The 13,210-nt window shown below is 50.1% G+C and overlaps 1 protein-coding gene across 1 annotated transcript; it reads left to right on the top strand.

Moving 5' to 3' along the window:
- Positions 1–783: 783 nt before the first annotated feature.
- On the top strand, positions 784–5,564 carry LOC144953703 (uncharacterized). The gene is made up of 2 exons (XM_078884262.1): positions 784–1,130; positions 4,945–5,564. The coding sequence occupies exons 1-2, from the start codon at positions 784–786 to the stop codon at positions 5,048–5,050; spliced, it is 453 nt and encodes a 150-aa protein (XP_078740388.1). The 3' UTR covers positions 5,051–5,564.
- Positions 5,565–13,210: the final 7,646 nt, after the last annotated feature.

Genomic DNA, 13,210 nt, shown 5'->3' on the forward strand with positions numbered 1-13,210 from the left:
CGACGGAGGGGCTGAGGCAGGCGCACGCGAAGCTGGCCGAGCTGCTGTACGCCGCAGCCGCCATGCTCGATAACATCACACGGCTGGGGGCTGCGGGACCGCCACGAGGCAACAGCAGCCAACGACCACAGCGCCTTCCCGCCATTTCAACGGAGCAACATTTTGAAACTCCCGCCATCGCCGCAGCTGCTGTTGAGGGCGTGGCCGCTCTAAGCATCGCGTCCAACGGCGGGAGTACAGTACCTGCCGCGTCACCACGGGTGCGACCGGCGATGCCATCGCTGCTTCGGGCCGACGCTGAGTCGAGTGAGGGAGACGAGGGAGCGCGATCGTCCTCTGCAGCCGCTGCCTTACATCAGCGACTGCCGCCGCTCAAACAATTTGTGGGCGAGGAGGGCGACTGGGGCGGCTTCCAGCGGCGCTTCCTCGCTCACCAGGAGATGGCACAGTGGACAGACGCCGAGGCTCTCCGAGCACTGCCAGCACTCCTCGACAGCGACGCCCTCGCCACACTAACATCGGCAACGAAGGAGAGGCGTTCCACGCTGCGGGAGGCGATGCAAGTGCTGTCCGCTGTGTATGGGCCACCATCGGACTGTCGTCAACTCTTTTACGATCGCCAGCGGGGGACGAAGGAGTCGCCCCTGGCGTACCGTACAAGCCTCCTGGCGCTGGCAAAGGAAGCCTTTCCACGAATGGACGACGAGGGGATCGACGCCATGGTGACAGAAAAGATACTTTTGCTGGCGGACGACTTAGACATCGTCATTGTCGCACAGGACGATGCAGAAATGTGCTCCCTCCAAGCGGCCCGTCTCCTCCACGCAAACCTGTCCTCTCAACGACGGAAGGCCAGCAAGGCGGCGAGCGGGCGCGCCGTCGCTGCGGCCACCCTCCCGGCGGAAGAGGTTTGCGCCATCAACCATCGACGGCAGCACGGAGCGGGAGCGCGGGGGGACCGGGCCGGTTCAAGCCATCTACAACGTCCATCGTCGCCACCAGCGCTTCCACGCTGCTACAACTGCGGCATCCGGGGCCACGTCGCCTCGGGGTGCCGCTCTCCTCGGCAGCGCGGGACGACACCTCAACGGGACGCCGGCCCTCGTCACAAGCTCCACCATCATAATCCGGCGAGTCGCGGCACCCCTCACGTTTGGCCCACGCACACGCCCGTCGCACACTTAAACACCGCAGCGAAGGGGGGGCCAATATCGCGTACCATGGCACCAACACGCACCGCTCTGGGTACTCACATTGAACCCAGCCAGTGGTCCGTGTTGGCCCATCGGGTTGTAGCCGCGTCGTCGGGGTCGTCGGCCGTTGTGGGTCACATCGATGGGGTGGAGGTTCGCATCTTGGTCGATACAGGAGCATCGGCGACCATTATTTCGGAGTTGATTTATAACATTCTCCCTGCCCAGAGCCGTCCTTTGATGCCTGTTAATGTGCCATTCTTTGCTGCTAACGGGGGTTCACTTGGCATCATCGGACAAATTCGAGCCCAAATTTGTGTCGGGGATATTAAATTATCTGGGCCGATTTTTGTTTCCTCCTCGCTGGCGGTTCCGTGCCTGCTGGGGACGGATTTCCTGGCCAAAATGCCGATTAGGATATTAATCGACCAGGGATGCATTGAGCTCCCATCGGGCCGACGCATGGCGTTTTTGCCATCCCCCGCTACGAGCCGGACGGCGTTCGCGACGGTGCCGGCGTTCGTAGATAGAACGGTGCGCGTTCCTCCGGGGGCGCAAATGTTAATTCCTTTGAGACTTCGGCGGCCCTTCGCTAAGGGCATTGGGGCTCAAGGGGTTTTGCTGGGACCGTCTAGGGCCGGGGTCAGTGGACCTAATTTACTCCCGGCCCAGACCATAGTGAGAGGGGATGGAGAACCCTTCATCGCGGTCCTCAATGTGGGCTCGCAGACGGTGGTGGTCCCACAGGGGACCGTGCTTGCTCACGCAACGCCGGTGCCCTATGAGGAACCCGTCGCGAGTCATGTCGGCGCTGCCCCTGCACCGCGACCACATTCAGACAGCGATGAAGGGTGGCTCGAGGCGCTTTGCGCGGGATCGACGGACCTGTCAAATTTAGAGCGCCAACGTCTTAAGACACTACTGAGGGAATTTTCCGACGTTTTCAGTCGGGATAAATACGATTTGGGCTGCACTCATCTGCTGCGTCACCATATTGATACGGGTGACAGCGCGCCAATACGCCAAAATCCTTTTCGGTTGAGTCCCGCCGAAAAGGACCATGTCAAATCGGCTGTTGATGACATGCTAGCCGCCGACATAATTTCTCCCTCCAACAGCCCTTGGGGAGCGCCGATCGTCCTGGTTAAGAAGCAGGACGGTTCGTTGCGGTTTTGCGTTGACTTTCGGCGCCTTAATAAAATTACGGTTGCCGACGCATACCCGCTCCCACGGATGGACGAATCGCTTGACGCCTTGGCGGGAGCGCGATTCTTCTCCACATTGGACTTACTTTCGGGATTCTGGCAGCTTCCTCTGGACGATGATTCAAAGCCTAAAACTGCTTTCCGTACTCCGCACGGCCTGTTTCAATTCAACCGGTTGCCGATGGGCTTACACTCAGCGCCGGCAACTTTCCAGCGGTTGATGGAATTGGTTTTGGCTGGATTGCAATGGGAGTCGTGCCTGATTTATTTGGATGACGTCATTGTCTTTGGCAAAACTTTTGAGGAACATCTCCAGAGGTTGCGGGCGGTTTTCCTAAAGATGCGGGCTGCTAATTTGAAATTTAAGCCCCAAAAATGCCATTTGTTACGCGAGTCGGTGCGTTATTTGGGGCACATCGTGGGGCGCTCAGGTATTTCTACCGATCCCGCCAAAACGCAGTGTGTAAGCTCCTGGCCGACTCCCACCTCAGTGGGAGAGGTTAGGAGTTTTATTGGGTTTGCGTCGTATTATAGACGCTTCGTCGCTAATTTTGCGACTATCGCCAAACCCCTACATGCTTTAACATCTAAAGGGGTTCGGTTTTGCTGGGGTCAGGAGGAGGAGGCTGCTTTTTGCTCCCTTCGGGATGCTTTGGTAAACGCTCCTCCCCTGATTTACCCTGATTTTTCAAAACCGTTCTTGCTCGACACCGATGCGAGCAACACGGGTATTGGGGGCGTGCTCTCCCAGGTGGTTGACGGCGTGGAACATGTGGTTGCGTACGGCAGTCGGGTGTTGTCTCCAGCGGAGCAACGGTATTGTGTCACCCGTAGGGAACTGTTGGCAATTGTCCATTTCGTCCAACAGTATCGCCCATATCTGTACGGTCGGCATTTCACCGTCCGCACAGATCATGCGGCACTGCAGTACGCCCTGAGGGTCCAACAGCCATCGGGACAATTGTCCCGATGGTTGGAGGTCCTCCAGGATTACGATTTCCAAACCACATACCGTAAGGGCGTTCGCCACACCAACGCGGACGCTCTGTCACGCTTGCCAACCACCTCCGAGTGTGCATGCCTCCTGGGGTCTGGACGTTGCAGGCCTCCAGGGGACACATCGGTACCTGTCTTGGCGGCCGCCAACGACGACGATGCAATGGTTCCTAATTCGATCGAACAACAGGGCAAAGATTCCCTGTTGGGGTTGCCCGTCATTGAATGGGGGCGCCTCCAGATGGAGGATGTCTCCCTCCTCGGGTGGCGACGTCGCGTTGGCGGTGCGGCGGGGGGAAAAAGAGGTGGTTCCGACGCATGGGAAATGTGCCAAGGTCTGCTAATGCATTGGGACGGGAAGTCACGTCGACATCGGCTGGTTGTCCCTACTGGGTTGCGGGGTAGGGTGGTATGGGCCGCTCATGAGCGCCTCCTACACCTGGGGACCCAAAAGACTCTCGCCTTGCTGCAACTTGATTTTTACTGGCCTGGCATGACGAGGGATGTGGGGGATTTGTTGGGATCGTGCCCTCAATGTGCACAACGCAAACCGCCGGCACGGGAGTCTAACCCGCCCTTGCAATCGATCAAAGTGTCCAGGATAAACGAGCTGGTCGCTCTGGACATTTTGGGACCATTCCCCGCCACCCCCAGAGGGAATAGATATTTGTTGACGGGTGTCGAGTATTTTACACGCTGGCCTATGGCCTGGCCTTTGGCCAACCAGTCGGCAGCAGCCATCGTGGAGGCCTTTGTTCAGGGTTATGTCCTGGACAAAGGTGCTCCGGAGAGGCTGCTGACCGACCAGGGCAGAAATTTTTCCGGTAAACTACTCAGACAAGTCTGCGATCTCCTGGGCACAAAGAAAATTCGGACCTCCCCATATCACCCACAAACTGACGGGATGGTCGAACGTTTGCATCGCACCATCTCGTCCATGTTATCACAACAAGTTTCGGACTCACAAACGGATTGGGACCTACAAATTCAGGGGGTCTTGGCGGCGTACCGGATGGCACCCCATGCGGCTACGGGGTTTTCTCCCTTTTACCTCATGTACGGCCGAGAACCAGACCCGCCTGTTCGTGCCCAGTTGCGGATCCCCGTGCCGCAGGGAAAAACTAATCTGGCTGACCACGTTAAATTTAATCTGGACAAATTGACCGAGGCACGGGATGCTGCAATGCAAAACTCTGACCTCCGTCAGAAGGCAAATGAGCGCCTCAGATTGAGTCGAGCGCACATGCTGCAGTGGAAGCCGGGGGACAAGGCATGGTTGCACTGCCCCCAGGTGCCACTGGCAACCTCCTCTAAACTTGTGCGGCCGTGGCGGGGCCCTGTGGAAGTGGTGGAGGTGTTACGTCCGCAGTGCGTGCGCATCAAGTGGGGGAAGCGGCGATGGTTCGTGCACCCCTCCAGATTAAAACCCTTCGCTGCGGTACACAACCCCACTTCACACGCGCGTGGCCAAACGTGTGGGGGGTCGGCCGACTTGCTGGGTCCGTCTCTGTCGCTCTCACCTAATGCCTTGCCGGCTGTGCCACCTTCAGGGGCATCAGGAGTGACGGGCTCACGCCCGATCACCCCTCCTGCGGATACCGAGGGTCACGCGGAGTCAGAGGAATGCTCACCTCAAGACGGACAGTCGCCACCTGATGGTCCGCCACGCGGGGTTACCCCGTGTGAGGGGCCCGCTGCAAGGACGCGCGCTAAAATGCGCAAACTGTTGTGAGGCCGGAAAATGTGTACATAGCTGTTGTGTTTATTGGCTGTTGTGTGGATGGTGTGTTTCCCGCTCCTCGGATGTACATATGTTGGGTTCACCGTTTGTTGTGTGTGCGGGGTGGGTTCCCTGCTGGTTGTATATAAGCTGTTTTTTTTTACGGAATTCGTATTTATTCGGGGGGGTGCGACGGGTTGTTTCTCATCTTGTTGTTGTGTCTTGTTCTGGTTCCTGTTATGGTTCAAAAATAGTGAGGCACACGTCAGGGGGTGAAGGCACCTTTATTGTCAAATTTTGTATGTTGGCAGCCGGGACGGCTGCATGCTATGTGGGGGGGAGTGATGTAGGGCTGTTACAGAGAGCCCGTTATGCATGGCAGCCTATGGTAAACAAGCACAGTGGGCGGGGCTACGTCAGTGCACGGGCAGGTGCCCTCTACGACGTCCGCGCTTCGGACGTTACGATCCCCCGGGGCCCCACCCCTCAGGGAGGGGGGTGTATAAAAGGGGAATGTATCGGGGGGCTCGGGAGTGTTGTGTGAGCTAAGAAGAGGAGACGGAAGACGTCCTAGATAGAGCCCTGGTCTCCCCCTGGCACGCCGTCCTTATCAGGACCGCGCAGGCTCGAGCCAGTGGCGTGGTACCAGAGCCAGAGCCAGTGCTGGTCTGGACTCTGGGTACCGGGCCCGACTGACCAGTGTCGGGCCAAGATAGCCTCCCCTAGCCCATTAGAGGAGGACTCAGAGGCAGGCTAGGGTTAGCCTAGAGGTGTGTCCTCAGATAGACGGGTGAGGGGGCCGATACCCCCTCAGTGTGTATGTCACAACGTGTGGTGTTAAATAAACAAGTGTGCCTCCAACTCCGGTGTGAACGAGTCATAAGCGTTACTACACACGTAAGCTTTTGCGACCAAAAATCATCCATAATAGAGGTTTGTGGGTTAGATCGTGTAAAAAATTGGCTCTCCAACACAACGGTGTGCTGTACGAGTGGGGAATTGCCATGTTCTATTTACGTGACAACCCTTACTAGTTGGCTGTCGGGTGGTGGTGGGTTTTAACGACACATTTATATATTCACGTGATATAACCCAAAAAACCTCTATTGTGAATTAGTAAACATTTTAATAATACGCCTTTCATGAATTTTTTTTTTAATGCATCAAAATCCACGTCGCCTACCCAGCGTTACACACAGCTTACAGTGTCAGGCGTTAAGCACAGATCACCAAAACTGCATGTATAATAGAGGTTTTTGGGTTAGATCGGGTTTAACGACAAATATTTACGCGATTTAACCCAAAACCATATATTATTAATTAGATCACAGTGTTGTGATGTGAAAAGTGGCATCACCGATTATATTATTCGCCCACCCAGCGATACCATGCAGAGACTGGAATCGACTGGACCACAATGCTTTGTGTCAGCATATCCGGTCATCATTTGCATGTCTAAATCCTACGTAGACGTTCGATTCATTGTCAGGTCAAATAGTTGTAGAAGCAGTTGAGACCCAGACCAAATAGTAACTTTTTTCCGACCATGAATAAACATAATATTGAAAGATGAGATTCCCCACAACAATGAAGTTATCTTTAGGACAAACATGCATGTCATTCGAATGCATTCTTTGTTAATGCCTCCAACGCATGTAATTACTAATAAATTTTGAGTTTTCATATAGCACCTGGAGGAAATCCACACACGGGAGTAAAAGTCCTTACCTTATATTTGATACATATATTATTACATACTTGCGCAATTATGACATAATTCACCCCAAATCAATGTTGTTTTTGTAACTAACTTTTAGTACGAGTGGTTTTCGAACGTAATTTGTCTGAGCTTCTATGTTACAAGAAATACATTTAATTTTAGTGTAACCTGTGTGGTTATGTACTTGTTAAATTGTGCATAGTTTCGCGCTTCAGTATTATAAGGAGAACCTCTTTATTTTCTTTTGAACATATTTTTGACAAAGTGCTGAGGTGATGATGGAGACTTCAGATTAACACGATCACTGATCGATTCGATTCAGTCTGATCGATTCGGTGTGGTCGAGTAGGCGTTTACGTCACCGATTTTAGAATCGATTCGGCACGGCGCAGGTGAGACGTTGAATGAGGGAGTTCCGTAAACATATAACTTGTAACCGTAAAATTAAAACTATAATGTGATGTAACTGCGGTGTACGGCAGGACTCGCGTCAGCAGGCCACGATAGACACGAGAGGGAGCATCTTGGGGAAAGGCCACAGAAGGGGCCCATCGGTAAGCCCCAGGAACCCATTAGTAGGTTCCAGAAGGGGGGCGTGGCCGGGGCGGAGCAAGGCCGTACTATCCGCCAAGCTGTCTCTCCCACCACACAGAAACAGCCACATGAAACTCCGACCAAAACCATCACGTTACCATACATAGCTGGCGTGACCAAAAAGATCTCCAAAATTCTAAACAAACATAAGATCCAAGTCCGATTCAGTACAGTGCATAAAATCCGTGATCTGATTCCATCTGTGAAGGATGTCGTTCCTGACTTACAGTATCCTGGAGTCTACAAATTGAGTTGCATTTGTGGTGATTGCTACATTGGAGAAACGAAACGTCATGTTTCTGATCGTGTCCGCGAGCACAAGTCAGATCTGAAACACGGCAGAACTGATTCTTCTGCCGTTGCCGATCATTGCTACAACTCGGTGGGCTCTCATGAAATTGTCTTCTCCGAGACCAAGGTTCTCTGCAAACCTCCCGGCTACCATCAAAGGTTTGTACACAAAGCCATACAAATATACAAACACAGACATAATTTCAACCGTGATGATGGGTACAAACTTAGTAATCATTGGAAAGATGTTATCAACCACGCAAAAAAGACTTAATTACATTTTTTTGGACCATCTTATCTGACAGGCACTATTTTACTTTACTTTACCGAGTGTTAACATCCCCAGTTGTTTTTTAGCAGTGCTCTCTTCATTGTTCAGCCAGCATTGGTATAAACATGGGCATTTTCGTTCTTTTGTCTATCATGTGTATTAGAGCTTCCCTCCCCCTCTCTGTCCATTGTGTTGGCGTGTGCGGCAGTTGGCCGCTTGCGCATAATCGCTCCATTGTGTTGGCGTGTGCAGTAATTAGCCGCTTGCGCACAATCGCTTGCACGCCGTCGCCCACCCTTTTGGCCTCGCCCCCCCCCCCTCCCTCCCGATACGTTCCATTCATTGGCTACCATAGTCTGATGAGCTCCCCCCTCCCTCTCCTCCCCCCCTCAACTCGCTTTTAAGGGATTACATCTTGAATCATTGCCGCACTTGATGCAGCTAATCTGGCTGTGACGGTCCCACCTGATGACGGAGACTTGTGTTGCCTCCGAAACGTCGTGAATTTCGATTTTATTTTATTTTATTTTCATTCATTTTGATGTTTTACCTACGTGACTTTACCAAAAAAACCTAAGAAGATGAGCTCGGGGCTGTTGCTGGAAGTGGAATCCCCGTCCCGGTTGTTTAAGATCGTCATCGTCACCATCTCGTTGTCGTCGTTTGCGTCTTCACCATCCCGGGGTGCTGTTAGTCACACAGCCTACCAACTGTTCTAACTAACTAGTGCCGCCGACAATAGAAGGTCTTAGTTATAAGTGTGCACCCATGTAGGGTGTGTATATATCCTGATGGTGCTTGTTTAATAAAGAAGTGTCTCCAAGTATTACTGTCTCCGATTCGCATCACTACAGAAGTACAAATAATTCAAAACCTGCAATTCATCCCATATGCGCAGGGATTTTGTCAGTGGGGCGTGAAGTTGACAGCACATTTGGTCGATTCAGGTATGAGATTCATTTCTTTTGAATATTGTATACACGGGTGGGGTTTGCGCGGGAAACTTAAGGGGAGGACGTTACTCCTGCGAGGCATGGTATATCATTGTTTTCTACTAGTATTTGTAGCGTATTTGAGTGCACTAGCAAATGAGACGCATCCTGGTCTCTTGAGTTCACACAACCTGGTTAAAGAAATAGTGATTTGCATCGCAAAAGTAAACATTCCAAATGAACGTATTAGCGGTACACCGGTAGTGCTAATTCACAACCCCGATCAGAAAATCATGCGGGGGGGGGTGGTGGTGCGTCAAAATCAGTTTGAGTGATGTCGAAGCGGTTGGAAGACAAACGTTATGAGCAGCTGAACATGACGCTTCACAGTATGTTGCCCTATAGCAGCACCCAGCCCTGATGTCGATTGGTGGGCTCCATGTTCCAAAGGCAGACTTCACTCATGCCCCTCGAGACTTGGTCGAACGGTTCCTCGATTCATTTCCAGAATTTTTTTTTCAGTTTTCGATTTAGTATAATGGTATAGTGTATAGTGGTGTAGTGTATAGTGGTGTATAATGCAGTCTATTTTAATGTATACGGTAGTGTATAGTGTAGTATATAGTAATGCATAACGTAGTATAAATATTGAACTTATTTCTGCACCATACGTAGCCAACCACGTAAATTGGAAGTATGCCGGGGAAGGATAACAAACTAAATACAAAAAGCAATTTTTTAGAGTTTTTAAATTTAGAGCTAAAAGTGCATCTGAAGCGTATGATGCAGTGACCACCTTCTTCGATGGCTAACAAGAACCCGTCTCTGCAAGGAGCATCTGAGTTTACATGATGGTTTTCTATCCATAATATGGAGAACACTATCCGCCCACCTCATAGAAAGGACATGATGGAATGAAAAGCCATTTCCCCAACATGACCACATTTCATATTGCATTGATGAGGTTCAGAAAAAATAGGCAAATTTCCAAAAAAGGGATTGAGGCTAAGGTTGTTACTATTTATCTTTGGAGTGACGTGTGAGTTATATAAGTGCCGTTGTTCAATCCGCTTTCTCATCATGAGCTCCTGAGGCCTGCCTGCTCAGGCTTCTGAAACGTCATCGTTCAAAACGATGTCACCCACTGCCAATTGTCCATTTTCTCTTTGTCCCGGGACTCGATCTGCTTCACACAGAGAAACAACGTTGGGATGTAAGGATCCTGCACGGCATACACAATTGCAAAGTTAAGTACGCTGTGAAAGAAGTTCAATATACATATGTACATAGTGTAGTGTATCATAGTGTAGTGTATAGTGATGTATACTGTAGTGTATAGTACTGTAGTATATATAATGGAGTTGTGTATTGTGTTTAGTTTCTTGTCCTTCCCTCGCACCTCCGATTAGCGCAATTGGCTAAGTACGGTGCGAAAGAGGTTCAACACACCGCAGAAACCATATTTGAGAACTTGGTATACATCACAGGCAGAGGAGGCGTGGATGAGAACCTAGGATCTCAGTGGTGGCATTAAGCGGTGGGTGGCCATCACCACGCCCAGCCGCCTTGGAATCCCCAGTGGTGATGTTTATGACACACCGCACAAACACACCACAGACACACGAGGAAGCCGCGCACTGCTCCGTGTAGGTGAATGCGTGAGTCTGAGTGTGGCTCCTGCTTCGTACCTCTCTCTTCCTCTCTCTCAGCTGCGCCGCCTCCTTCAGCTGGTGCCATTGGCTGCAGTTCGTGATCCCTGTTGAGAAAGCATTGGACGCGCGTCCATCACACATCCTCACCCTCACCAACATGTAGCCTGTGTCACCGTATGTATGTTGAAGTTATTTTGCACCGTGTATAGACAACCATGCGTGCTAATGAGAAGTGTACGGGGGAAGGACAACAAACTAAACACAAAAAGCATTTATAAAGAAATTCGTTTTCAATCTAGATGATTTTAAAGTGCAAAGCTCAGTAGCTTGCTAATATCGGAAGGAAGAGCATTCCAGACAGACGCAGAAGCTCATCTAAAAGCGTGCGATGCATTAACCTTCTTTGTGCAATAGCTAGTCAAAATTGTAGGGCATGGTGTAGTGTATGGTAGTGTACTGTATATGAGTGTAGTGTATAGTACTGTACAGTAATGTACTTCATAGTAGTGTACTATATCGTAGTGTAATGTATAGTAGTGTACTCTAAAGGAGTTTATAGTAGTGGTGTGTATAGTGTAGTGCATAGTTACAAACATGGAGGACAACGCCTACTAGAACACCTGCACTCCCTCATGGCCAGGATCTGGAATGATAAAGACCTTCCAAACGAACTGAAAGATGCCATCATTGTCACGTCTTCAAAAAAGGTGACAAGTCAGACTGTGACAACTACAGAGGAATCTCTCTTCTTGCCACCGCTGGAAAAATACTGGCATGAATCCTACTAAACAGACTTCTACCACTTGCTGCAAAACTCCTTGCTGAGTCGCAGAGTAGCTTTCGACCTGGCAGGGGAACCTCGGACATGATCTTCTCAGCCCGTCAACTCCAAGAGAAGTGCCAGGAGCAGAGACTACCATTGTACATGGCCTTCTTTGATTTGACTAAAGCTTTCGATTCTGTTAATCGTGAAGCACTATGGAGAATCCTTCTGAGATATGGCTACCAAACAACATTGTTAACGTCCTCCATCTGTTGCATGACGGTATGAAGGCTGTCATCCTCTCTGATGGTGAAACCTCAGAGCCAATCGAAGTAAGGACCGGTGTGAAGCAAGGCTGCATTATTGTACCAACTATTTTCTCCATCTTCCTGGCGGGAATGCTTCATCTGATAGAGAACAGACTTCCCAGAGGCATAAATATCACATATAGATAGGAACATATTCAAGATCAACCGTTTCAGAGCCAAGTCAAAAACATCACATTCGTTATTGAATTTCAATATGCTGACGATGCCCAAGTCAGCGAATGCTCAGAAGCTGAATTTCAGGTTATCGTCAACATATTTATAGATGCTTACAGCAGGTTGGGCCTAACATTGAACACCAGCAAAACAAATATCCTTTTTAAAAAACTCCGGGAAGACACCTACCACCCCGTACAATCATTATCAACAATGCAATACTAGAGAACGTTCCCAGTTTCCCATACTTAGGCAGCCATCTCTCTAGCAAGGTCTTACATCTGATTGCCTTTGAGAATCATAAGAACAGGGTCTTTGAAGACCACCACATTATCACCAAGACCAAAGTGGCTGTGTATAATGCTGTGATCATTTCAACCCTCTTAAATGGCGCAGAAACCTGGACCACCGATTGTAAACACATAACATTTCTCGAAATGTATAATGAACGCTGTCTCAGGAAAATAATAAACATCACCTTGGAAGAAAGACAAACTAATATCAGTGGCCTGGAGCGATCCAACTCATCCAGCATAGAGGCCATCATGATGAAGTATCAACTCAGATGGGCAGGTCACCTTGTGAGGATGAATGACTCGAGGCTTCCTAAGCAAATCTTCTATTCCCAGCTCAGCGATGGATCACGTGTCCGTGGAGGTCAAAGGACGTGTTTACGTGACAACTTTAAGATGCACCTCAAGCGATGCCACATAGATCCAAACAACTCGGAAATCTATGCTCTTGACACACCATCATGGTGGGCCAAAATAAACAATGGAACTCAGCATTTTGAGGCTGAGCGAAGAGAGTTGATAGCCAGGCAAAGAGCACGTCACAAAGCACACACACCAGAGACAGAGACAACAAGTTGGAACTCCAGGATGGACCATCCGTGCCCCCACTGTGCCAAGATCTGCAGGTCACGGTTGGCCTATTCAGCCATCTCCGGTCCCATGGCCAGCCAGGTCCACCTCACAACACAGACAAGTAATACCTGGAGGGAAATCATACTCGACTACGAGGGATCCCAGAATAAGTGCATAGTGTAGGGTATAGTAGTGTATAGTGTAGTGTATAGTGTAGTGTATAGTAGTGTAGTGTATAGTGGTGTCCTATATCGTAGTGTAGTGTATAAATCATTCAAAAGCGCACAATGAAGTGAACTTTGTTCAATGGCCAGCCAAAAGCGGCCACGAGTTGATGGTCTCAGCTCCGGCCACCAAATGATTGCACAAGAAACCACGGTTTTTGAATTTGGTTCTACACTTAATTTGGCAAAAAAAAATTCCGATATAATTTTATTTTAATCTCAAGTAACGATCTCTGCTGTGCGGGTCAAAGGTCGCTTAATAGGATCTGTGGCCATGGTGCTACCCGCTTACATAGATGTT

The sequence above is a fragment of the Lampetra fluviatilis genome, chromosome 81 (assembly GCF_964198595.1).
Source record: "Lampetra fluviatilis chromosome 81, kcLamFluv1.1, whole genome shotgun sequence".
NCBI classification, from domain to species: Eukaryota; Metazoa; Chordata; class Hyperoartia; order Petromyzontiformes; family Petromyzontidae; genus Lampetra; species Lampetra fluviatilis.